Source organism: Canis lupus, chromosome 16, assembly GCF_048164855.1.
Source record: "Canis lupus baileyi chromosome 16, mCanLup2.hap1, whole genome shotgun sequence".
Taxonomy (NCBI): domain Eukaryota; kingdom Metazoa; phylum Chordata; class Mammalia; order Carnivora; family Canidae; genus Canis; species Canis lupus.
Genome location: NC_132853.1, coordinates 57,504,107 through 57,531,032, shown reverse-complemented (window position 1 = coordinate 57,531,032; position 26,926 = coordinate 57,504,107). Strand labels below are relative to the sequence as shown.

Genomic DNA, 26,926 nt, shown 5'->3' with positions numbered 1-26,926 from the left:
TCCAGGAGCCCCTTGGGCAGCAGCAGTCTGCAGAGGGGGCCCCCATGCCCATGCAGGGCACCTGACCCCTCCCCACCCTCAGCCAGGCCCCAGCCCTCAGGCCAGGGCAGCCTCTGGTGCCGAGGCAAGCCGTCCATGCAGGCCTTGGGTCACCTCCTCCCTCAGCTTCCCTGGCGCATCCAGTTTGCTCCATGAGGTCCGCTAACCATCCACCGCTGGGGAAAGTGCTTGAAGAGATGAGCTGAAAATCTGGCCTGAACTTCCTGCGTGCCCTTGAACCTGGCACGGAAGCTCCCTGGGCCTGCCTCCCTTTCCTCACTTGCAAATCACGCAGATGAACCCTAGAGTCTCTTGCAGCTACAGAATTCTCAGGGGAAAAAAAAAAAAAAAGGATCCCTGGGTGGCTCGGGGTGAGCACCTGCCTTGGGCCCAGGGCGTGATCCCGGAGTCCCAGAATCGAGTCCCGAATCGGGGTCCCTGCATGGAGCCTGCTTCTCCCTCTGCCTGTGTCTCCGCCTCTCTCTTGCTCTGGCCTGAATAAATAAATAAAATCTTAAAAAAAGAAAAAAGAAAAAAAAAGCCACAAAAATGAGGCGGGTGTGGGGTTCACACCCTAGCCTTCACTTGTGAAAAAGGGAATCGTTTTCTCGACTGGTTTCTTGCCTGCCCTGCCTGGGGGAGCCTTCCTGCGGACTCTGGATCGGGGACAGCGCGTCATCCAAGGAGGACCTGGGGCATATGGAGAATTCCCCCGGAATTTTTCCAGAAGATTACTGCTTCCGGACTGTATGTATCAGCTTCCTGTTGCTGCTGTAACAAACTGCCACAACCTGAACGACGTACAGCACAAACCTGTCACCTTACGGTTCTGGGGTCAGAATCCCACATGCGCCTCTCCGGGCCTCTCCCTTCCTCCTCCTTAAACTGAGGGAGTGGGGCCACGGGATTCCACGAATCGCACCCACAAGGGACGGCTCTGGAACCCTCTCGAAGGCCGGACGGGCAGCTCACCCCTGCAGGGGCGTCAGCAGATCTCAGCTGCTTCCAGGACCAGGGCGGCTGCCGGGAAGCGGCTTTTGCCCACGCCCGCCCCGGGCCTCCGTGAGAGAGGCCAGGGCAGCAAAACAGGAGGCCGTAGGTGGCAGGGGCCAAAGAGGCCAGGCCATTCTCTCCAGCAGAGGCCGGGGCAGCGGAGGAAAGCCGGGCACGTGACTCCAGCCTGCAGTTCTCAGGGGAAGGGCGAGCCCAGGCCCAGGGAAGCAGGCCCCCCCCCCAGGCCCCCCCACCGCCAGCCCAGCTCAGCTGTGGGGGGATGGGCAGGGGCCCTTGCCTGACAGCCCCCCCCATGGCTCCAGCCCAGCCTCCCCGCCCCCATCCCATCTCGGGGGAGAAAGTGAGGCTCCTTGCATTGCCAAATTCCAGTAATGAATCCCACATTCATTCCATCCTCTTTGCTTATTGGAAGCTCTCTCTCCACCTTCTGGGCTCGCTCTGAACAGCTGGCCTGCAGAAGTCGCTGGAATTCAATATGCAGGGTGGCTTCGTGGTGCCTGCACAGAGAAGCCCGGCTCACTGCATCCCCCACCCACCCCTTCCTCTGCGGAGGCCGCGTTCCTGCCCTTTCCCTGGGAAAAGAAGGAGCAGCCAGGATCCCTCGTTAACTCTTTCAGGCCCGCCAGCTTCCTGCGGGCAGGCCGCCCCTCGAGGTGGTGGGGCATGCGCCTTGGCTCCCTCCCACCACGCCGGGGACCGGACAGGGACCACAGAGGACAGCAGCGACCGGCCGGCCATATAGGAGCCCACGGTCACGGCTGAGAGACGAGAACACCGCCTGGGTCTGTCCAGCAGCCAGGCTCCTGGGCTCTCGGCCCTGCTGGAGGGAAGGTGTGCAGATTCCGCAGGAAGACTGGGGCGGGGGGGGGGGGGCATGCTAAGAGGTTCAGGCCTTGCCCACCACGCAGGGGCAGGGCTCCGACCCCGAGGTGTTCAGTCACCCACGGCGACGCTCCAGCAAACTCCTGCTGCGCATCACACACCAACACACCTGTACGGAAGGCAACCCGCCAACCCACTGCCGGCCAGGTGAGCGGCGACGGGGACGTGAGGCCCAAAGCCACCCCCACTGCCCTAACGGAGCCAATGACGAACAACCGTGGTCATGAGTGCAAAGGGTGTCTGTGTCCCTCAGAAGCCCCATCCTGTACGGACATCCTTCTGTAATGACGTGTGCAAACTGGGCTGCAGTGACCGGGGGCACCTCCAGCCCCACCCCAGGGACGGGCACCAAGGGAAGGCCACAGAACAGGGCCTGAGACACACGATTCCAGCTCTGCCACGAAGCTGTGTGACCCTGGCCAGGCCATTGCCTCTCTCGTGGCCTCAGGGTCTCCACTACAACCAGAGAACGGAGTCGGTCGGTGGTTAGGGACAGGGGCTCTGGGGTCAGGCTTTCTGAACCCAAACCTTGTCTCTGTCACATGCACCAGCTGTGTGGCCTCGGGCAAGTTACATAACCTCTCTCCGTGCCTTGAGTTCCTCACCTGTGAAATGGGAATTAACAGAACTGACTTCACGCTGTGGTCGACCACATTACAGGAGATACACCAGGTAAACCCCCCCAAGGCCACGCAGAGCCCACGGGAAGCCCTAGTTACCATGAATGGACGGCAATGCCACTGTCACGATCTCGGGGGGCCCAGTCCGGCCTTGGCAGCTCGGGGCCCCAGGTGACAGAAGGTGCTACCCCTCCAGTGACAGGAGCTGAGATGCCGGAGCCCAGGGCCTGAGCAGGTCTGGCCACCCCACAGTGGGGCCCGCGTTCCAGGGAACCTTCCCTAGAGAGGCCCGGAGAGGCGGAAGGGGCCCTGCCTGTCCCAGCGAGGGCTGGGGATGTGACCTGTGAACCCTAAGCACAAAAGTGAGAAGCTCAGACGCACAGAACGGCTTCGATGTGGCTGCTCCACGGCACCTCCACCTCCACCTCCATGCACCGGCAACAACGTCTGGTTTTTGAAGGCCAGGGGACGAGGGGACCCCCCCAGGGGGCGGGGAGGCCCCACACAAGCTCTGCTCTCCTCCACTGAGCAGCGAGCAGGCAGGAGGACTTAATCAGTACCATACGCCGCCGAGCGGAGCGGAGCCGCAGGGAGGGGGCAGGAGAGGAAACCAACGCGGAACACGCTGCGCGGGTGGGGGGACCAGGAAGGATCAGGGTGCGCTCCCAGCCAAACCTGCAGAGGTGCGGCCAGGCCTCCCCCCTCCCCCGTCCCCCCAGCGTGTGTGTCCACAGCCCGTCCCAGGGACACCTGGATCCGGCCCCGAGGTCAGGCTCCAGCTGAGCCCACCCTCTCCGGCCCCCAGAAAGCCAGCCCGGTTTGCCTCAGGCCGCAGCTGCTGTTTTTCCAGCAAGGACAGGGCTGGGGCTGGAGTGGGGGGGCCGCCGCAGTGTCCGCAGCCCCCCAGGGTTGGCAGAACCAGGTCCCGCCTCGATGGCTCACCCCGACAGCCTCTTCCCTGCCCCCTCTGCTGAAGGAGGGTCTCCCATCCAACCCCACCTTTCCCGGCCCACCCTCATCTGGGTCAGGTGCTCACCCTCCTCTCTACTCAGCCCCGAAACACCTCGTGCAGTGGGGCAGGAGCCGCCAGGACTCAGCCATGGGGCCGAGGGGCAGAGCTGTGGGATGAAGGGGAAACGTGGGAACACGCAGAGGGGCTCGAGGACCAGTCCCCAGCTGGGAGCAGGGCTCACAGGACAGGGCTCCCCCTCCTCCGAATGCCGCAGCATCTGCGGCCACGGGGGACCCGCCGAGAGCAAAGCCACACCCAAGGGCGGCCGATGCGAGCATCCCTCGGAGCATCCCTGAGCCGCCCGGGTCTCCAGACTCCCCGCTCTGTGCGAAGCATGCTCTCGGGCCACTGAGAGCTGGGGTTGCTGTTGCACGGCCCCTACTAGTGGGGGGCAGCCCACGAGGCAGGGCAGGGAGGCCCCTCCACACCAGAGCAGGGACCATCCAAACCTTGGGGAATCAGATCCCCACAAAGGGCCACCTCTCCCCGCCGCCCCCTCTCAGAGCCAGGACACAAGCTTCCGGGAGAGGGGGGACCCAGGGCGGGCCACCTCCCCCGAGAACAGGCAGCGGCTCCCAGGCAGGCCCTCCTCGATGGCTCCCATTCCATCTACGGTCGTCAGTGTCCCGATTTCCAAGAATATTCTCAGAACGGCAACAAGACGAGCTGAGTAAGAGCTTATGGATTGCAGGCACCGTTCCCAGGGCTTCACACGCATCCCCCTCAGGTCCTCACGGCGCCCCGACCGGAGCCTGCCTGTGGCTCTCCTCCCCCCTCCGGCAAATGAGGACACGGGGCACAGAGGGGCTCGGCAACCTGCCCCGGGCCACACAGCGAGGGGGCGCAGGAGCCGGCCCCCGTGTCCTGCTAGTCGTGCAGGGACCCGCGGAGGAGCAGGCGGCAGGGCAGGTCCCCGAGACCCTCATGTTCTCCTCAGAAACCCCAGCTTCTACCCCCCACGCCCCAGATGGTGAAGGAACGAATGCATGAGAGCCGAGAGCGCACAACAGCGGTGGGCAGCGGGGACGAGGACCGAACACAGCCAGACACCACCGACCGTGATGGCAGGGCTGCTCTGGGCCTCCGCTCGGATGGACGCATCTGCTCCTCACTGAGGCCTCCTGAGGGTGTTTCTCTAAGCCCATTTCACAGAGGGGCACACCGAGTCCTGCAGCCAAGGTCGTGCTGCCAGGGAGGTCGCGCGGGCCAGCGCTGTGGCCGCAGTCTTGCCCACGCCACTCATAGACAACCCCACAGAACACAAAGAGGAAGCATCCATGGAGGAGGGGGGGCCAGGCCTGGTCCGCCGCCCCCAGCCAGGGGCCAGGGGCCACCCTCTGCTGGGAGCTCCCAGCCCGCTTCCAAGTCCCGCTGACCCCACGATGGTCCTCTGACTTGCCGTGCCCTCCCGGAGCCAGGGGGCCTGGCCTTTTACGAGGCCGGATGCGGGACAGGATGAGGAAAATCCCTGGGGAGGGAACACCCTCGTATGTGACAAAAAGAAGCATCAGATCCAGATCCTGTTTGTCCTTTTTTTTTTTTTTAAAGCCCTTCGTGTTTAGCATACGCATGGAGAAACAGCTTGGAAAAAACGCCAACAGTGATTTCTGCAGGATGCAATTATCAGCGATCGTATTCTCTGCAGTTTTCTAATCTGGTTTTCTTTGCTGTGAGTCGGCATAATTTTCAAATCACAAAAAATAAGGCTTGGTTTCAATCAGGAAGACAGATGCTTCTTAGCTTCTCAGCAGCCCCGTGACGGCACGCGGGCATCGCCAGCCAAGCAGAGAGAACGTTCCAGAGCTGTCAGCCAGGCCCTGGGCCGGGTCTTCCCGGGATGGCTGGGAGGGGCCGGGTCCCCTCGCCCCCGCGCAGAGCCGGGTCCAGGACCCACTGGTGGAAAGTGCGGTGGGCGCTGCACAGGCCCTGCCATGAGGTCACTTCCTGCCGGGCTGCAGGGAGGATGTGGGTTCAACTGGAGTTTGTATCAACACAGCTCGGCTTCACCCCCGGCCTGGTGGGGACCCCCTGCCCCGGCCAGCATGACAACCCCAGGAAAGATGTGAGCAGGGAGGGAAGCCACTGCGGGCGTGACCCGGAGAGACTTTCCAGGGAGAGATTTAGAGAAACTGCTGCGTCCACTCCTCTCCAAGGACTCGAGACCTCCGCTGCCACCTACTGCCCGCTGCGGCTCAGGGAGGAAGACAGGGTGGGGAGGGCACCCAGGGAGGCTGGGGGTACAGCCAGGCAGGGAGTGGGGCTGCGGGCACAGGGCCCCGGAGGGTAGCCTCTCCCCACAGGCAGCTCCCGTCTCCGCAAACATCACTGTCCCCGTTCCTCTGCAACGAAACCAGGCCGCCCAGGGGGCTGGACGCCCATTCCCAGGGGAGCAAGCGGCCCTGCCTGCACAGGACACCCCGCAGAGCCAGCAGCAGGTCCGCTCCCCGCAGGAGGCGGCGGGCCCCCCCAACAGAACCCAGGAACACCCGCCGGCCAGCCCGTTCCTGGGACCGAGTGTGAGGGGATGGGGTGGAGGGTCTCAGCCCACAGGAGGAGAGCCCCCCTCCCCTGTGCGTGCCCCTCCTGCTCCAGGCACCACCTCTGATGGGCTAGGACTCCGAAAGGCACAGCTGCAGTCTGAGGGGCGAGCCTGGGGAAGCAAGCGACGAGGCATGCTGGGAGGAGGGCATCACATTCACACCTGCTTTGGGCCCTGGCCAGGTGCCGGGGCATCTGGGGCTCACTTGGACCGCCCCCCAGGGGAGCGTTTGCTCCATAGCCAGGCCCACCCACGACTCGGGAGGCAAACCCCAACGCAGAGTGGGTGCCCAAAGCCTGCGCGGCCCTGAGCATGCCCCACCCCTCTCCGCACCCAGGTCCCACCAGGCGCCAGCACAAAGTAGGTGCCTGAGTGAGTGACTCCCCCCCACGCAAAGGCCCTGGGATCAGAGGTCTAGCTGAGTCCCCGGTACCTGCTGTGTGACTACAGATCAATGACTCGGCCTCTCTGTGCCTCTTGGGTTGCTGAGAAGGCTACAGGACATGCACGGAGAGCTCCGAGTGCAGTGGCTGGCATGCAGAGGGGCTGGATATCGGGCAGCCAGCCGTGGGGTAGTGAGGACCGCGGTGACAATGAAGAGATCAAATCAAAATGGCAAACGAGCCCAGGGACGGGCGCTGGTCAGACAAACTCACATGGGTCAGGACTCGCTCCGGTGACAACCGAGGCAGGGCCTGGGGACTGTCAAGGTGCCCTGTCCACCCAGCGCCCCTGGCTTCCCTGTGCTCTCACTGACTGGCCCGTGGGGTATGATGGCCCCAGTGGGGCTCCCGCCTCCACTCAGCCTTCCTGGGACACCTACGTGCTTGCGGGGCTTAGGGTTGCCTATCCTGACCCAGTTCCAGCCGTCTGGCCAGACAGGCGCCCCCATCGACGCTGAGCTGCACCCACAGGTGCCATTCGCACCTAGGGCCTCCGCTCAGGCCGGGAGCTTGGCCTCCCCGGGGACCCCAGCACACAGCAATCTCCGACTCCCCCTCGGCCCCAGCCAGTGGCACAGTCTTCGCTGCTCGTGGCTGTCCGCTGAGGCCTGACAATGCCCCTCTGCCTTCTACCCTCATCTCTGCGCCAGACAAACCCGTCACTCTGCAGGGCCCAGCACACATCAATCACTTCCTCCAGGAAGTCTTCCACAACTGCTCCAGCTGGATGGATGCTCCAGGACGCTCTCCTGGGCTGCCCTCTACAGCTCAGTGCTCAACAGGCATTAACTGAACCGGGTGACATGCTGTTCTGGGACACAAGCCGTTTCTCTTGCCGTCGTGGAGCTTGCACTCCGCGTGAACAATAGGTGATAGGATGCACATGTCACCTATTCACGTTTGCTTGCAGAAAGCCACCCACTGAGAGCGCCCATGAGAGAGCCGCATTAGCTGGCGTGACAGGGGAGGTACCTCTCTGATGAGGGTGGCACTTAGGGACCCAAATGAGGCAGCCAGGAAAAGATGGCTCAGGAAGGAACAGGCAAGGTGAAGGCTCTCAGTGGGGACAACCCTTTGTGTGCTGGGGCAGCCAGGGGGCGGACGCCAATGATGGGGGGTGGGGGTGAGTGTCCCCAGGACAAGAGGTGCCCACAGGGAGGTTTGAGATGCAAAGCGACCTGAACTGTTCAGAAAAATCACTCAGGACCGCCAGCATCGTGGTGTCAAGCTTCACGCCCGTTACACGTAGGAAGGCGTAGGAGCCTCGTAGGCCGCGTTGGGGTGGACAGACTGCAGGGCCGGCGTGGGGCGGACACGCACTCCCAGCCGGGGCCCTGCCCGGGATCTGTCTCGGAGACGGCTGTGTGCGGCAGATGATGCCCGAATTCTCAGGCCCAGGCACACCTCAGTGGGCGAGCAGGACGCTGTTTCCTGCCCGGGAGGCCTGGGGCGGGGGCTCAGGAGGAGACGGCGGGTTGTGCTGGAAGCGCTGGGCTGGGAGCTGTGCCCTCCCACCCCCAAGCCGCTGCGCATCCGAATTCACTGCTCTGTGTCACCGGTGTGAACACAGACCTTCACTTCTCCCGGAGGCCGACACCCGGGCCATGGCACATCCCCGGCACGTCACACCTCCTCCGACGACAGACCAGGGCCCTCGTGCGGGGAGGCCCGGATCCGTCCAGGGTCATGTGGCCAGTGGCCAGCAGAGCTGGGTTAACCCCGCAACTTCTAGCTCCGAGCCTCACAGACCACAAGCGCTCGGACGCCTACCGGATGGGTGCGGGTCGGCGGGCGGCCGGATGGACAGGTGGACGGGTGGGTAACTAAGAGGGCCTGTGCAGAGCTGGGTGACACTGAGTGACCCCAGCTGGGAGTCCAGCCCGCCCCCGTGCAGAGTGGGCACTCGGCCAAAGTGAGCTCTCACTCTGTTCCCGGAGATGCGGCCCCCTCCCTGCAGGCTGTTCCTGGCACCCTGCCCTCCCCGCGGAGCAGCGCTGACCCGCGCACCACGTGACCCAGCCCGAGAAGCCGGTCCCAGATGTGGGAGGTCGTGAGGCCGGGGGCCGAGTGTGCGGGAGAACCAGCTGCACAGGAAGCTCCTCCGGAAGCCTCCAGGCTTCGCAGGCCGGACTCCCAGGGCCTGCTGCTGTGGGGCCCGCTCCTGCCTGGCGCAGGCGGCCCCGTCCTGGACCGGAGGGCTCCAGAGGGCCAGGGGGGAGATGTGGCCTTGTCCGCAGGGCGGCTGCCCACCGGGAGTGAGACTGTGGCTGCGGCCCCTTCCTGTCCCAGCCCTAGTTGAGCCGTGGGGTCACTGCCCCGGGGCTGCCCATACATGGAAGGGACCTCGGCACAGCTGGGTCCCAACCAGAAGCTGTCTGAGGGGCAGAGACACCGGGCACCTCGTTACAAACCCGCTGGGGCTCTGGACTCAAACAGCCCCCCATTCAAATTCAAAGCCAGGACCTGGGACGCCTGGGTGGCTTCGTGGTTGGGCGCATCTGCCTTGGGCCCAGGGCGTGATCCTGGAGTCCCGGGATCCAGTCCCATATCCAGTTCCCTGCATGGGGCCTGCTTCTCCCTCTGCCTGTGTCTCTGCCTCTCTCTCTTTTTCTATGTCTCTCATGAATAAATAAATAAAATCTTTACAACAAAACAAAATAAAACAAAAAACCAAAAAAACTAGGACCTGCCACTTCCAGCCTGAGTAAGTTTTTCACCCTCTCTGCGCTTGGCACCTTCTCTGCAACAGGTAACGCTAAGTGTTTGCTAAGATTGCTGTGCAGATACATCCCCCAGAGCAGCTGAAACCCGGAGTCTAGCACTTGGAACAGTCACCATGATTAATGGGATCTTAATAAAGCCTAGGAGAATGACAGCCTCTCCGCTGTGTCCCTAAAATGGAAACAACTCTGCTTGCTGAGCAGCAAAGAGCCAGCCAAGGGCAGGCTCCCAGGTCTGGCTTCCAGCCACCGTCCCCCTGCAGAACATCCCCCGCTCCCACCCCTGCCCCCACCCCCGCCGGGTCTCAGGCAGGCCCCACCCTCCAGAGAAGCTCAGGGCTGGCACCTGCTTCCAAAGCACATGTCGGGACTTTCCAGATCTTTCCTCCCCTCTCTCTGACCTTCCCCTACTCAGTTCCCCCCCACACTTTCTTACTCACTCTCTCCTTTCAGTCCTGTTCAAAAACAAATGATCCAGGCCAAGTGTGTCAGCTGGCTCCCTGGAAAAGTTTCTCTGCAGCAGGAACATGTGGCTGCTCACTGCAGGGGGAGTGGCGCTGGGCAGGATTACTCACCGCACGATCTCTCGGGGCGCTGGGTCACTGGGCAATGACTCAGGCCAGCCTCGCCCCCCCCCCTCAACTCCCCAATCGGGAGGTAGCCGGGGGCTGCATCTCTACAGTCTCCTGGGCAGAGACTTTGCCCATACACGTACACAAACACTGCATCAAGTCTGCCACTCGCCGGGGTCCCCACGGTGGGCTCCCGAGCACGGTGTGGAGGACTCGCTCAGAGGAGCTACAGCTCCTCACATACGCCCGCGGCCTGGGCCAGAGGCAGGCACGATCTCAGAGCCCTCGGCTGTCACCTGGGGCCCTGGAGCCGAGTCCTGACCCAGACCCCAGAGGCACGGAGGAAGAACTGGACAGTGCGAGGGACGCCTGGGTGGCTCAGCGGTTGAGCATCTGCCTTCAGCTCAGGGATCGAGTCCCGCATCGGGCTCCCCACAGGGAGCCTGCTTCTCTCTCTGCCTCTCTCTGTGTCTCTCATGAATAAATAAATAAATCTTAAAAAAAAAAAAAGCTGGACAGTGCAGGGAGTCGGTTCACAGTGGGGTTCAGTAAGCTCCCCTCCCCAGGGGCCCTGGTTCCAAAGGGCTGAGTGTGGGCCCAGAAAGCTGCATTTCAGATTCAGAACTATCTAGAGCCTGAAAGGGAATACTCAGGCCCAGGAGGTGAGGGGACAGCATTCGGACAACCATCAGCTTTCTGCCACCAAGACTCCTCATGCGCATCACCTTCCCATGATCATGTGGGGCCAGCAGCCTGCTCCCCGGCACGAGCCCTCAGCACCCCCAGGGGAAGGAAGGGCCCTGAGGGGTGAGGACAGACGGTTTTCCATGGGTCCTTGGCACCCTCAGCCCCCTGCTCTCACCCTAGACTCCCTCTACCTCGCGTCCCCAAGTAGAACTCTGGGGGCCTGCTCCCGAGGCCCAGAGACGGGAATGGGCAACCCAAGGATGGAAGCTCCCCTCCCCAACCCCATCCCCGGAGCCATGCTGACAGCCTGGCCTCCCAGGAAGCCATGTGGCCACGCGAGGGTCCTGGCCACCCTGCCCGGTCCCGAGGAGCAGAGATGTGCATGAGGAGCTGGCCTCCCCACCTGACACTGTCTCTGATGTCCCGAGGGGCTGAGCCACGTGTGCAGGGAACACCTGTCAAGAGCTGGGCCTGGTGCCCGCATGCTGGAAGCACTCTGGGGACTCAGCGGGGCCTCTGAAATAACTATGGAAGCCACCAATCCCCGAAGAGGGGGACCCATCACTCCCAACCTTCACCCTGGCAGCATGTGTTTGTGAGCCTGTGTGTGTGTGTGTGTGTGTGTGTGAGAGAGAGAGAGAGAGAAGAAAGCTCCGCCCTCGCCCATCTCCGCACTTTGCGCAGCCCAATCAGGACAGCGGAGAACTACTCCAAGCTCCAGGAAAATCGGTAACCCAGGCGAGCCTGTGGAAGCCATCTCTGCACAGGACGGCGTGCCCTGGGACCTGCAGGGAGCAAAGCTGGCAGGCAGGAGGCTGGCGTGCCTGCCCACTGTTCCGTTCCAGGCCAGCCGGGGCCAGCGGGCTTTTAATGCAGCCGCTCCCCAACCAAGAAGGCACACCCCCACCTGAGCCCAGCCCAAACCTCTCCCTGGGCTCTGCAGCAGCACTGGCTGGGCTTGGAAGGGGGGCGGGGAGGATGGGCAGGGGCAGGGCTGCGGTGGGGCTGCTGCGCAGGGGGCGGGGTGGGGCCGCACTGAGCTTGGGGGGCCCAGCCAGAGCGGTGGTGAGCAGCCACGCGGGGCTCCCTGCAGCTGTGATCCAAGGCAGAGAAACGGGACTCCCAATCTGTTCCCACTCAAGCCCCTGACAAGCAGTATCTTATTTCAAAACCCAGGGCAGCTAAGGGGCTGTAGGCAGAGGGGGAATACCAGAGTCTCTCCTTCCTAAATGGGGTTTTCTTTCATCATCTCCTGGCGCCTTGCGAAAGAAAGAAGCAAAAGGAGGGTCCGGCTTGGGCTCCCTGCATCTTGGCCAAAGCTTGGGGCAGGGACCCAGCTTCACGCACTGGCAGGGGCCCCAAGCAGCTCCACCCCCGCCGCCGCGGCCGTCCCCTGCCAGGCCAGCGCCAGCGGGGCAGCCAGGCCCTCCCCAGGACTCAAGTCCAGACTGTCAGCAGCTGCCGGGCCTTCGGCACGCAGCTGGAGTCTCTCTCGGACTTGACTTCCTAACCTAGAAAATGGGATGCTGAGGGTGACTGGCCAGAAGCTAGCCTCAAGGTGCGCAAATTGTTAGGTCCCTATGGATGCCTCCCCGCTGAGATAAGGGTTTCTGGAATTGCTGTGACAGGGATCTAGACCTGGAAGGACCAGGAAAGTCTTCCAATCCCCGAATCTATCCAGTCCCATCCGGAAAGGGAGGTGCTTATGCCAAATGAAGTGCCTCCAGGGAGGGGAAGAGGGAAGGAAAATCCGGGGAGGAGGGGCAGGGATGTGCAGGAGGCGAGGGAAGGGGAGGACCCTTCCAGGACCCCACGTGTGACCATGTGACAGGAAGACTGCGCGGAGTGCCCCCAGCCCCTAAAGGCTCCTCTGGATACTGAAGCTGCACATTCCCAGACCTTCTGGGCCCAAACAGAATCACCCACACCGGAGCCAAGTGTCTCGCAGGCTCGCAGGCACTGGGGTTGGGGCAGACACCAAGGCCAGGGCGGCTGGGGGCCCCCACCACCCACAGAGAGCAGGGCCAATACCTGCCAAGAACAGGCACGCGTAATAAGCAAGGATCTGGGCAGAGGCAAACTTGCTGCTGAATTAATCCCAGGGAATTCGGCTTCTAACTCGCTGAGCTGGGCTGCCTCCCCAGAACAGAACGTGCACTCACAGAGCAGCCCTGGTAAACCACAGGCAGCGCTGGGGTCTGGGTTCGAGGTGTGCCCCGTGCATGCACCCGCAACCAGACTGCTTAGTCCTCCCCGGGGACAAAGGAGTGGCCAAGGCCCCGTGGGCGGCCACAGGAAGAAGGGAGGGCCAGGTGCCAGGCTAGTCCCTTTCCCCCGGGGGGGGGGAGGGGGGGGCAGACGGGGATCTGCCCTCCTCATCCACCCCAGCCTCCCTAACCACACCCCACCCCAGCCCAGAAACCCACCGCACCTCATCCTGCCACACCCAGCCGGAACTCACCTGGTGCGGGTGTCGGGCCGGGGGCCTGAAGTCCAGGCCGTGGTGGAGGGTCGGTGGCTTTGGGGCCTTGTTTTAGGAAATGCCTCCACCCTCGGTAACCTGAGCCTGCACCCTCACAGGGGCCTGCTGCCTCCCTGTGCCGCCCTTCCTATCAGGCACCAGATCCGCATTAGTCAGCAGGCAGGCGGGCAGGGAGCCACAGACCTAAGGAAGGCCCAACGTTAGACCAGAATTAAGGCGGGGGTGGGGATCACCATGACGATGAAAACAGCCCCCTCTCCTCTCTCTTGGGCTGGGCTACCATGGTGCAGAGAAGCAGATGCTGTCCCCCGGGAGTTGGGGGGGCCGGGATCACACCATGACTCAGGCATGCTCTGGGGTCACCAGCCACTAGCAGTACTGTGGGTGTCACCTCCCTCTGGCTCAGCTGATAACAGCTCCCCCATCCCCGTGCACAAGACAGAGCCGACACCCCAAATTCTCCTGGACCAGGAGGCTATGCGTGTAAGTATGACCCACCTTAAGGGGAGGAACAGAGAGAAAAACTGCTGCAGCCCAAGCCCTTCTGTTCAAACAGCAGCCTCCTCACGCCCCTCTGGGAGCCCCATGGGGTCTCCTGTTTCTGCCTGAGCAGAAGGGAGGCAGGGCCTGAAGCCCCAGTGCGGACCCAGGATGTGGTTCTGGAGACTGTGAATGAGGACAGCGGCTTCCAGGCTGGACCCCAGGGCTCAGGGAATAGGGGACCGAGGGGCTCAGAAGTAGGGACTGGACAGCCTGGCCTGCCCACCTCCTAGCAGTGGTCTCCAGGGGAAACTGTTAGCTCTTGGGGGGGTCGCCTCGGACCACACACGCCCCAGCAGCCGGATGGGTGGTCCAGCAGGCACACGGGGCCCAAGGGCCCACACGATGGCAGGACTGTGCTTCTGCTAAAGCCCGGCTGAGCCAGGGCTGCCTGGAAAGCGAATGTGCTGTTTTCCCAGCTCAAGATACTCCCGAAGGAGGTGCTTCTGGCAGAGCAACTGGAGACTTCGCTGGGGCAGTGAGGCAAGCAGAGCCAAGGCCAGCGGGCAAAGGAAGCCAGGTCGGGAGGCCCTAGTGGGCAGCAGCCTCCCACCGTCAGCAGGAGAGGGGCCAGCCCCGGCTCTGCCCCTGCAACAGAACTCCCAGAGGAGGCACAGCTACTCCATCAGCTCCGCTGGCTACCCCTGGGGCGGGCCACCCTCTCCAGAAACTCGGCCTGGCCCAGAAGCCGACCAAAAGGCCTCTGCAGTGTCATGGGGGCAGCCCGACCTGTGAGTCGGGGGCTCCAACACTGTGATCTCACCGGCGCAGCACACGTTATCTTCCTCAACTTTCACAGCCAACGCTGGAAGTCCTGGGCAGCAGGTGCTCTCACTGGGAAGTCTGGGCTCCTGGGACCCAGGGATCGGAGATTTGAGACTGAGGATGAGATATTTGGGAGAAGGGAATAAAGCCTGGGGGCATACCTAAGAGAGCCCCCAGATGAAAATGAATATAGACACACATTTTAATGCAGTACATTCACAACAGACAAAGGGGGGAAACAGCCCAAGTGGCCATCAGCTGATGAGTGGACGGACACACTGCTCTAGCCACACGGTGGAGCGGCACTCGGCTGTCAAAAGTGATGATGCGCTGATGGGCACCGCGCCATGGATCTCACAGAGTGAAAAAGCCAGTCAGCGAAGACCACCTACCACAGCGCCTATTTCTCTTCTGTTGTTGTTGGTTTTTTTTTGTTTTTTGTTTTTTTTTTTTTTTTTTTTAAGGAGACGCTGTGTTGGGCGTGGAGCCCAATGCAGGACTTGAAATCAGGACCCTACAATCAAGACCTGAGCTGAGATTGAGAGGTGGATGCTTGGGGCACCTGGGTGGCTCAGTGGTTAAGCGTCTGCCTTTGGCTCACGGCATGACCCTGCGGTCCTGGGATCGAGTCCCACATTGGGGAGCCTGCTTCTCCCTCTGCCTGTGTCTCTGCCTCTCTCTCTGTCTCTTTCATGAATAAATAACATCTTTTTAAAAAAGTCAGATGCTTAACTGAGCCACCCAGGTGCCCCTGGTCCTATTTCTAAGCAAGGTTCAGAATAAGCAGATCTAGACAGGAAGGCCTGTCACCGCTTAGGGCTGAAGGAAGCGGTGGGGGGAAGAGTAGGTGACTGCTAAAGGGTACGGGGAGTGTGTCTGAGGGGATGGAAATAATCTAAAACTGGATGCAGTGATGCCTGCCCCACTCATGGGAGCTGTGTCCTTCCGAGGAGCGTGCTGCGAGGTATGGAAAGTGTATCTCAATATCTCAATAAAGCTGCTTTGGAAGGAATAAGCAAAGCTCCTCCCACCCAAAAAGAGAAAAGGACAGAGACCACCAGAGTGTAGCAGGTAAGGATCACTTCCAGGAAATGTTGCATGTGGATGCACCCCACACACGCGTGCATCGATCTACACATACATGTGTCCTGGTTTGTGGTACAAAATATGTTTCTTACCAGAAGCTGCAGCCCAGCAAAGCTTGAAAGGCGCTCTCTGGGCAACATCAAATCCACAATTCCTGGAACGTGGGCCCTTCACCTGCCTGGACCACTCTGCCCATCTCCACCCCTGTTCCCGAGACCCAAGGTCTCCCCCATCACCGCCACCAAGAGGGATCCACCAGCAGAGAAGGGGGCTCTCTCCTTGGGGTGCTATGACCCTCTGGACTGGTCTCTCTCCAAACGCTCATCACGCTGCCCTGCTCGCATGTCAGAAGGAGCATCCCCAGGACAGCGGCCACATCCACTGCATCTGTGGACATGGTCCAGGATAGTGGCCGAGGTGCCCGGAGCAACGGTGCCACACTACCACCTCTCTAAGGGATTTTAAATGGCTTAAAGGATGATCTTCTAGGGAAAGAAGGTATAAAATACGAGAAAAACAACAAAGAATTCAAACAAACTAATGGAAAAGACCTGGTTACGGTTTTTGAAGTACGAGGGTCCCTATGAAAGGATCAGGCTCCGATGGTTTCACGAGTGAATTCTCTAAAAGTTGTTATGTGGAGACGACTGTGTTGCTGTTTAAAATGTTCCAGGACACAGAGGAAGAAAGAAACACATCCAAATTATTTTTGTGAAGCTGGCGGGACACTGACACCAAAACTGACAAAAATAGCGCGCAGGAGCGCACCCCACCCACGGCAGAGCCAGCTCACGTGCACATATCCGTGCAAAACCGTATGTCCCTACCTCGCTGTTTACACCCCAATAAATTCCAATAGATTAATGACGGCAATATGTTAAAAAAAAAAAAAAAGCGAACCATAAAAGTGCTAGAAGAAAACCTGGAGGCATGGTTTCTATAATCTTGGAATGCAGGAGGCTTCCAAGCAGGGTGTGGATCCCAACAGAAGACGGGGGGAAAAAAAAAAAAAAAAAAAAAGAATGCACTTGACAACCTACAGGTTAAAAACCTCTGTTTGGAAGAACATGCTATAAATAGAATCGAGAGTCAACAACTGGGGAAAAGCACTTGTAGCAGCTACAACAAAGGTGTGGATAAGAAAATGTCACGGCCACCAGGATGGGCAGCCCACCCCGTGCACACGAGGGCAGGGAGGAGCCTCTCACAGACAACCCAGGGCCCTCGGCCTGGAATAAGGAGAAGACACTCCCCTTCACACCTGAAATAAAGCCCCAGCCCGACAGCGACAGCGTTGCAGCCCCGCAGGTCGCAGGCCGGGGCGAGGGCACAGGGCCACTGTGCTGCTAGCGCTGAAATCGGGTGTGACCGCTCGGAGGCCAGTCTGACAACGCGGATCAACGTTTTATTTTATTTTAAATATTTTATTTATTTATTTGAGGTGGAGCAAGAGGGAGGGCGGGGGGGTGGGGAGAGAGAACCAGCAGGGAGAGGGGACAGAGAGAGAAGAAGCAGGCTCCCCCCACCCCTGCGCCTGAAGCCTGACAACCAGGGCTTGATCCCAGGACCCAGGGATCATGACCCGAGCGGAAGGCAGACACTTTCACCGACCGAACCCCGCAGGTGCCTCCAGGGTGGATCAACATTTTAAATGCACACGTCCCATGGTGCAGAAATCCCACTCCTGAAGTCGGGGCAGCCCCCTCCCAAACACACACACACACACACACACACACACACACACACGGATGTAAATGCGAGCACGTTCACGGACGCCTCCAGCATCACGGTGAAAGGGGGGGCAGGGACGGTAGGACCAGAGGGACCCGCTGGGTGCAAAGGCAGCATCAGAGAAGGAATAAAAAGCTAGCTGCAGGAGTCCGGTTTCACTTGTGTTCTCACAAAGTCTCTAAGATATTTACACACAGACTTCTCTCCGCATGGGCCCAAGGACGGTGCCCACGTGCCAGTCCCAGAAGGACACACGATGTGCCCCGCAGGTAACACGGGCTACCCCGGGAAGGACGGGATGGGGGGTTGGTCAGAAAGACAGACTTCCTTTTCAAAGTCCCCATGATCATTATTTCTTCTTCTTTTTTTTTTTTTTTTTTTTTTTTAAGATTTTATTTATTCACGAGAGACACAGAGAGAGGCCGAGACACAGGCAGAGGGAGAAGCAGGCCCCCTGCGGGGAGCCCGGTGCGGAACTCGATCCCAGGACCCTGGGATCACGCCCCGAGCCGAAGGCAGACGCTCAACCACTGAGCCCCCCCAGGAGCCCCTATTTCTTCTCTTCGAACACCGGCCACACCGCTCTGGAAGGAGACAGGGTAAGTGGGGGTGCGGAGCGGACACGCCCGCGGAAGGAGGGCAGCAGGCGATGGGCAGCCACGCCCGTCCACTAAGTAGGTTTTACCTTTGGTTTTCGTCCACCTGCTTGTTTCCCCAAAGCCTTCCGGATGCGGGGCTCCACACTGGCCATCGTCGCCCTGCACCGCTTCCACCCTAACGATGCCGTGTGGGAGGAATCGTGCCACCGCACTGAGGGGGAAGCGGACGCCAGAGCAGAAGTGGCACAGCGTGCAGCGGGCAGCAGCGGGGGCCCAGGCGGCCCGGGGAGGACGCCCATGCCCATCAGCCCTGCCCCCACACACTGGGCAAGGCCCCCCAGGTGACCCCCGTCACCTAACCTGCTATGCTTCGACGTTGAAACCTCTGGGGGTCATTCTGGAAGGAGGGAGTTGGCGGCGGAGGGCATGGGGAGGAGAGGCCGAGCGTGGGAGCTCCACGCCCCTCCACCCTTAAAAAAAAAAAAAAAAAACACATCCACTTTTATCCCCGTCCACTGCTCCGGGAACGGGAGGCTCAGTCCCGGGCACAAGCTGCCTTTGCTCATCAGCCACATCTCAGAGCTCCGGTGCCCCTGGGGTTCCGGGCAGGGGGCACCCGTGACGGCCACAGAAAGCCCCAGGTCAGAGCCCAGGGAGACATGGGGACAGGAAGGCCTGTCCTGCCCAGAGAAGAGCCTCCGTGGCTCCCAAGATCCGAGCTCTCAGACACGCCACCGCAGGTCCACATCGGGCCTCATCAGGCCGGTGTGAACCTAGTGACGTCCTGCAGGCCAACTGTCGGAACCTGGAGTCTGGCCAGGGCTGCCCACACTTCAGGGCACCAGGTGGGGGCCTGGGCGTGCTCCCCCAGCGCTGACGTGTCCTGTCCACGCCGCACAGGGCCGGGCTGTCTGGCTCGGGCACATTCCCCACACAGCGGCCCCATTGTGCCGACCCCGGCTCCCGGCAGCTGTCCCGGGCCCCACAGGCTGTGGATGCAGACCCGGCTCCTCTGCTGGCAGCTGCGCAGGCTTCCCGGAACAAGCGCCCGGGAGGCCTCACCCAGCGCCATGTGTCTGGGAGCCCGGGTTCCATCCTGGGGCCAGGCTGGGTGGCCAGGGCCACAGCCCCCGAAGCAGGGAAGGGCTGAGGCCACCTCCTCCAGCGCCTGCCTCCCTGCCCTGCCCTCCCCGCAGCTGTGCCTGGCCCCGCGGAAGGCATTCCGCAGCTGCTGGGGTTGCATTCCCTGGACTGGGCCCTCGTTCCTCCTCAGCCCTGGGCTGGGCCGGGCAGACAGCCGGGCGGGCTGGCGAGGGGAGGCGGCTGCTTTTGCCTGGGCCCCGGAGCCCAGCTCTGTCCTTGCTGCCCCTATCTGCCTCACCTTGGACACACACCTGCCCTGGCCGCTGTCCACCTGCCCACCCCCGTGCACGGGGACTTCCTGCACAGACACAGGTGGTTCTTACCAGGGGGAAGGACTGGAGGAGACCCAATCCCCAAAAGTAAGCGGGTGCCTGGATGCTCCCCTGGGGCCGGGTCAGGAACATGCTGGAGGCATGGCCCGGTCCTGCCACAACAGAAACACTGAGGGGCACCTGGGGGGCTCATCGGTTAAACGGCTGGCTCTTGATTTAGGCTCAGGTCATGATCTCAGGGTCCTGGGATCCAGCCCCAAGTCGGGCCCCCCGCTCAGCCAGGAGCCTGTTTTTCCCTCTGCCTCTGCCCCCTACCTACCACGTGCACGTGCACACACACTCTCTCTCAAATAAATAAACTTTAAGAAGAAAGAAAGAAAGAAGAAAGAAAAGAAAGAAAAGGAAGAAAGGAAGAAAGGAAAAAATGAAGAAAGGAAGAAAGAAACATTTAGCCCCCCCGCACAGAAGGAAATTCTGCAGGTGAAGGGCCAGGGCCTGGTGAGGTGCGAGCCCACTGCTCTGCTTGCTTCAGCACACTTATCATGCTCCTGCTGTATGCCGGGTGCTGGGATGGGACTTCCCCAGGGAGTTTACTGCCCAGCATCAGGCCCAGAGTGGACCCCAATTAGTGGGGCATCTTGCAAACACAGGAGTCGTCTAGGGAGGCTCTGCAGAGCCTGGGCCTCCCCCCGAATCGCACAGTGGTCCCCCTCACCCCACCTCCCTGCCCCAGGTTGGCACATTCCCGCCCACTTCCCTGGCTGACCCATCCCCCCCTTCACGCTCAGTACACACCTGTCCTTCCCTGAAGCCTCCTCGGCCCAACCTCCTTCTCCTCCCGTGTCCCCGCTGGGGGTCCCAGGAGCCCTGTGCTTCTAGCCCCCACTGTCCCCTGCAGAGCTGAGACTAACTTCATTCTGTCCCAGCCCCTAATGCAGACTCAGTGCAGCAGGCACCCGGGTCCTCCTGCAAGGCAGGCAGGCGTGCAAAGACCAGGTGTGCAAAGACACTGCGCCCAGCACCAGAAGCTTAGGGACCCACCGTCACCTTCCTCCAAGCTCCACCCACAGCCAAGAACATCTCTAGATGTTTCTAGTGAGAGGGACACCCTCCTGAGACACGCGGTGAGTCTGCCCCACCCCAGGCTCACATCCATCATCACCAGCCATGCCTGGCACCACCGTGGAATGTGTTTTGAGTGCACCGCCTTGGGACAGGGGCCCCAACCACTCCCTCAGTGGACAGATCAAGAAACTGAGACTGGGGGTGGGGGGCGGCAAAGTGACGGCTCAGAACGAGCTGGCCCATGGGATGGGACCGGGACCCAGACAAGAACTCAGCGGGAGCCGGTCCAGGGTGCTTCGGTCCCCACCCTGCCCCGTCAGCCCCAGCCTCCCCCGTGGCTTCTAGTTAGCATCCGGAGACGTCAAAGCAGCAGACCCAGGAGTGAGCAGCCAATGCCCGCCTTATAAGGCAGCCTCGGGGAAACTTGGCCGGTGTCAGCCATGGGCCAGAGGCGGGTGGTTCCCGGGCGGAGGCAGAGCCAGGCGCTCCCCACACGGGCATGGTTGTGGTCCTGCCCCACCCGGAGCCACCCATGCAGGGGCCGGGGAAAGCAGGGACGTGGGACAGGGGACAGGCCGCACTCACCCAGAGCCTGAAGAGAGAAGCAGCGATGACCAAAGGGTGACAGGGAGGGTCAGGGGTCAGGGCCCGGGGCCGGCAGCCTCAGAAACAAAGAACCCAATGCACCAGAGCAGAGCAGGTCACAACCTGTGGGTTCTGGCTTGACCAGGAAAGCATCTGCTTGGTCCCCACAAGGTCCCATGGGGCCCTCGGGGTCCCTGTGTCTGCCCCCAGGGGCCACAAAAAACCATCTCACTCCTCCAACATCGTTTCACTGAGCACCTATTGCATCCATGTCACTCAGTTAAAAAATAAATAAAAAAAAGAAACTTGAAAAAAACTAGCACCAGCCTCACCCTCAACCTAGAACCCAGTAGGGCGCATGGAGGGAATTCTGAAAAGTACAGGATGAATGCTGAACATGGATAGCGCTGGGTTACAGGTCAACTTTAGGTTCTAACTTCTACGTTTTCTGAATTCGAAAGCAACGGTATGTTGAGGAACTATTTTTACGTGAGGAGTCTAGCAGAGAAAAGTTTCATGCAACACAGGTAATTAATATTCCAAGCCAAACACGAGATATCATACATCAAAAAAAAAAAAAAAAAAAAAAAGGCAAAAAGGCACAGAAGTCAAAGGAAGTAAGGCCATTTCCGGCTAGCGGGAGGGCTTCATGGAAGAGTGCTGTTTGGGCTTTGAAGAATGCATAGGAGTTCAAAAAAGAGGAAGAAGGTCAGGGGCCAGGAGTCAGGAGGTCAGGGCAGAAGGGGGGAAGGGTGGATGGGAAGCAAGGCTGAGGGACAGCCGGTCTGTGTCCGCATGGACTGGGCAGGCAGTGACCAGAGGAGCGGACGGAGCCCCGGAGCAGGGGACCTCACCGCCAGAAGCTGCTACAGCAGATTCCAGGACTGCAGCCTCACAGGGACGGCCCTGCCCCGCACTGGGCTTGCTTTAGGGACTTTAAGACTGGACATCCATGGCCAAGCGGGTCAGGGCCAATCTCCCACCCACAGGGGGCTCTGCTTCCTCCTCTTCCTCCTCCTCCTCCTCCCCCACCCCCTCACCCAAGGCCCAAGGACCATCTGCGCCCCCACCTCCTCCAGCCCCCACCCCCGAGCATCCCTCCTAACTGCATCTGTCCAGCCCAAAGGCCCTCAACCTGTGAGCACTGGTCCCGGAGAGCCCCCTCCCCAGCCAGCCGATGAGACACGGGGGGTCGGGGCACAGGCATGTACTCATGTGATGGGTACACAGCCCCCCACCCCTCAGAGTATGCTCCACGGCAGGAGGCCACTGGGCGCAGGAGCTGGGCCCATCTGCCCTCTGAGGGGCCCCGGGGTCTGGGCAGCTGACCGCAGAGCTCTCGTGCCGGGCTTGGAGATTTAAACTCTTTTCTACGGCGAGATTCTGCGGTTCCCTCTGAGTTCCAGGCTCCCGGGCACCTCGGGGCTGCTGCCTGGGCTCCCCTTCCCCGCCTGCTTAAATTCTACTTCCTCCAAGGCCGGCTCAAGACCCCCCACGGCCCCCTCGGCTGCTCCTGAGCAAAGCCAGGACTGGGCCCAGCGGCCCCGGCTCCCAGCACAGCCTAGAAGCTAAGCGGGGCTAAGCGGGGCCTGAGCCACGTCTACATGCTGGAGGAAGACATCCTCGCAACCCCGAGGCCGTGCCCTGCCTGCCCTGATGACCCAGGGCGGGTCCACCCTGAGCAGACACCCTCCTGCCTGTCGCCCAGAGCCAGGACCCCGTCCTCACGCATCCTGCACCAGCTGCCATCACGATCTGGACGTGGATGGGCTCTGGGATGACCGCATCCCCAACCACATCCCGCTTGACTCAGCCGGGCATGAACACCTCCCCCACAGGAGGGACACCTCACCCATGGGAGGGACATCTCACCCACGGGCAGGACATCTCACCCACAGGCAGGACATCTCACCCACGGGCGGGACATCTCACCCACAGGAGGGAGCCCTATCTGGTGGCAAGGACCCTGGACCAACAGAAGCCCACTCCCCGTGCACGGGGCCCGCCGTCCTTCCAACTCGGCGGTGTCTGAGTGGGTGGGCGTGGCTCTGCAGAGTCCAGTTTAGGGAGATGGGGGAGTGGGCTGAGGCCCAGCATGGCCACAAACGGGCGTCTTGGCCCCCACCCCCATCTGCCACCTGCTCAGTCAAACCAAGGGAGCTGCTCCCACTGAATTGAGAGGAGCACTGGTCCCATCCAGCGCCCCACCCCGTCTGGAGCCCAAGGACCCCTTCCCAGCGGCCCCGAGAACCTGGGCACACAGAGAGGAGGCGTTCTCGTTTCCCTTGCCTCTGGCCACGACCCTCCATCTCCGAGGAGCTAGAGGAGGATCCCCCAGGACAGAACCTTAGGAGGGCCACGAGGCCCCCCACCTGAGGCTCCTGCCCCGGCCGGGTACTTATGGGGCAGCCCGCAATCCCTCTTGAGCAGAAGCCTGCCCGCCCCCACCCCGCCCCCATGGCCTGGTGACCAGAGGCACGTGGGAGCCTGTCCTTGGACCCCAAACCCATCATACCCCCGTGTCCCACATGAGCCTGCCCCCTCTTCATTTATCAGACTTGCAGACACTGCCTTTCAGGGCAGACAGCGCACGCTCTACACCACGGCACATTCTGACCCACAGAGGGGTCCCTCGAAACCCAAAGATTCTGTCCAAAGCCCGACGCAAGCATCCTGGTCCATCCCCAATGCAGAGTCCCCCCACCACCAGCCTTGGGCCCCCTGCCCCGGTGTATTCTTGGCCGCCACGGAATCCTGCCCCCATCCACCTGCTACACCCCCCCCCCCCACGTTGGGACTCCAGGGCAGAGCCAGCTCCCCATCCCCAAGCACCGTAGCTCGGCCGACCCGCTCCTGCTACTCACCCTCCTGGCTCTTGGGTGGGGCCTCGGCCACGGTGGGCTGGGGCTTGGGCTCCAGCCTGCTCTGCAGCTGAGACATCGGGGTGTGTTCTGAATTCTCCAGGGTCTGGGGTGGGATGGGGGAGGCGGGCACCTCGGCCGGCTTGGGCACCTGGATCTCGACCCTCTTGGGGGCTACGTCCGCAGTGGGGGCTGCGGGCACCTCGGGGATCTTGGAGGCGGGCGTCTCCATCCTCCGGTGGGCCGACTCCTGGGGCTTGACTATGGTGATCTCCGTCCTCCGGGGGGCGGGCTCCGGCGTCTTGTGGCCCAGCGCCTCGGCCCGCTTGAGGCCGAAGCGGGACGGCCCGGCGGCGCTGGCGTTCTCCACCTGCTTGGACGAGATGTCGATGGAGATCTCCGTGCGCCGGGACACGGGCTCGGCCTTGGGGCCCGAGAGCTCGACCCTCCGCAGGGCAGCCTTGGGGGATCGCTGGCTGAGGGAGTCTACATGGCGGGCTGCGGGCTCAGAGTTCTTCACGCCCAGGTCCTGGAACTTCTGGGTGGAGCTGGCCACAGTGGCCCGGAGCAGGGGGGTCTGGATCCTCCGGGGCGGGGTGGAGTTGGGCGTCTCAGCCTCCTCGACCTCAAAAGATCTTTTCAAGGCTGGAAAACAGAGAGAGGGGGACGTGAGGAGTGGATGGTCCGGGAACTCGCTTACACCAAGGGAGCTGGCGGGGGTGCTGCGGCGGGGGGCCCAAAGGACTCAGGCTCCCTCCACCTCGGGGGAACAAAGGGGACAGCCCCACCGTCCCAGGGGCCGTGGGCACCAGCAATCTCGTGCACTGGGACACAGAGCGAAAAGGCTGGAGCTCGGAGGACACAGCAGCCTCTCTGTCCTCCAGGGCCACGGCGTGGACGTGCCAGCCACGTTTTCTATAAAGATGTCCTGGCTCAAGGGGAGCTTTGGCTTCTTTCCCGTCGTGGCCTTCCTTCGTCCCTCCTCACCTCCACCCCACGCAGACACGGCCAGACACAAGCCACACCACCAGCAGCAGCAACGGGGGCGGGAGGGGGGCGTCCCCAGTAACAACCGTCACCTGCCAGAATCACGACGGCAATGACGTCACCCTAACAACACAGCACGAACGGCCGGCGGCACAACATCAAAGACAGGCACCGGGTTCACTGCATCCGTTTACTCTTCCCGTGACCCTACCCTGTGAATACTGTGGTTAACCCCTGGTACGGATAGGGAAACTGAGGCCCTGGTGCTTAAGCCATGTGCCCAATGACGTGGAGACAGAGTGGCCAGAAGATGCCATCTGTCCAGATGCAGGGCCCAGCGTTCTGACCACGTGGCTGCCCTGTTGCAGGTGGGATGACAGAGTCCTGGCGCGTCCACACCCTCCAAGCCTCTCGGGTCCTCGCCCCGGCTGCCTCCGTGCTCTGCGACCTGCCCCAGCCCGACCTGGGCCCCCGTGTGACGCCGGGCATCTGACTCCCACCCCAGCCGCCCACTACCTCTGCCGGGAACTGCTCCCTCCAAGGCCAGGGGACAGTGCCTGGGAAGCTGCCGGCCATCCCCACGGTCCCTGCAGCCGGGCTCCCAACAAGAACCAACTGCTCCCGTTATAAAGACCAGAGCATGCAGGGCCCTCATGGCAGGAACACTCACCAGCTCCTTCCCGGCCGGCCCACAGGGTCTCTCCCACCCAGCGCCCCACCTCGCCTGACCAGCCCCCATCACCGCCACCCACGAGCCCAGGATTTCCTGGGACCTCGTCAGGTCGTCCCCAACCCCAGCAACAGCAACGTGGGCCTGTTCTCAGCGCCACTGCCCCCAACCCCGAGTCTTCCATCCTCCAAATTCCAGCACGGCCTTGTCTGATCCCCGTGGACAGGGCTTCCTCCCAGGGCCTGCTGGGCGGCTGGGCCGCTGCGTGGCTGGGTGGCTGGGTGGGGGTGGCCAGGGGAGCCTGTGCTCCTACGTCCTGGGAGACAGGAAGCAGAGGAGGCCCCGGCCCCGACATCTGGCTGCGGGAACGACCAGTTCCCCAAACGTGGCACCCAGGCGGGACCTCTCTCAGCCCCGGGCACACGGCCTGCTCGGTGCACAGACGGCACGACATCCTGAGTTGCAAAGCTCAGCCCTGCCAGAGGCCCTGCGGGACAGAAACGTCCCTGGTCAGAGGGAAGCGGCCTGCCTCAGGGGCCCACCTGCTGCCCCGCAGGCCTGTGAGCCCATTGTGGCCAGAGCGACGCACTTGTCGGGAGAGCCTGGGAATCTGCGTTCTCTGTGTGCTAACTCCTGATCCGCACGCGCTGGCACTGAGGAAACCACCCCTCTCAGAACAGGTGTGGTCAAACCAAATCACATCCACGGGCTGCAGGTGGCCCGTGGGCCCGGCCTGTGACCTCTGCTTGATATCGCGGCCAAGAGCAGTGGGGTTCCGTGCCGAGCAGCAGGGATGTGCCAAAGTGGGGATGCCAGCACCCCTCCCGGGGCCCTCTCCCCTCAGGTGACCACAGAGTACAGACCACTTGTTCCAGGGCAGCCTGAGGTGACAAAGGACAGGGCAGGGGTGTATCCAGAAACCGTGACCTCATGTGGGTCCCGGGGGGGCCTCTGGTCTACCCCCAGCCCCCAGAGCACCGTCCAAACCGCCCCCCGCACGGTGGCTCCGTCTGTCTGGGGGCTCTCTAGAGGAGGGGTCTGCACCCCACCCACCTCCAGGTGAACTCGTGCAGCCGCATCAGAGAACAGACATCAGGTGGGTGGGATGTTTCCCGGGTTTCACCCTGAATGAGATGACCTCCTCCCTGGGGGTCCAGGGAGGTCTGTGACCCCCTCTGGAGGGTCCCCTCTCTGGGAAGCCCACTTGGAGGGGCCCTCAACCACTGACTTACAAGTGAAGACCCTGAACCGAAGCAAAGACCCCGCTGACTCGGGCACGGAAGGTCCTGGGGGGCGATGCATTCGAACCCGGCCCACACGCAGATCACTCCCAGCCGGGTGGGCTGCTGCCCCCGCAGGTCACTGCCATGGCCATCTCTGCAGACGCACACGCCCGGCCCCACCCACCATCCTCTTCTCTCTCGCTGCTTTGTGCTTCTTCGAGCCACACGTCACCCCCTGGCCCCCCATTAACCTGTGTGCTCATCGTCTGGCTACATGATCGACCTAGGTGTTCACCCCCAGACATCCGCCCATCCCATCCCATTCCTAGTCCTAGGCTCCGAGAGAACCAGAGCCATCCCCACCCCCAGGGCAGTGACTGGCAGCAGAA

At 61.8% G+C, this 26,926-nt stretch overlaps 1 protein-coding gene across 8 annotated transcripts in view; it reads right to left on the bottom strand.

Moving 5' to 3' along the window:
• SEPTIN9 (septin 9) overlaps positions 1–26,926 on the bottom strand; it is a 146,212-nt gene that overhangs the window by 42,113 nt on the left and 77,173 nt on the right. For 7 of the 8 annotated variants that reach the window (XM_072781736.1, XM_072781740.1, XM_072781738.1 and 4 more), the window contains one exon: positions 23,661–24,302. In XM_072781736.1, coding sequence (XP_072637837.1) covers positions 23,661–24,302 — 642 coding nt within the window. Of the gene's footprint in view, positions 1–12,989; positions 13,104–23,660; positions 24,303–26,926 lie in introns of those variants that run through there. The other variant, XM_072781746.1, reaches the window with a different exon arrangement.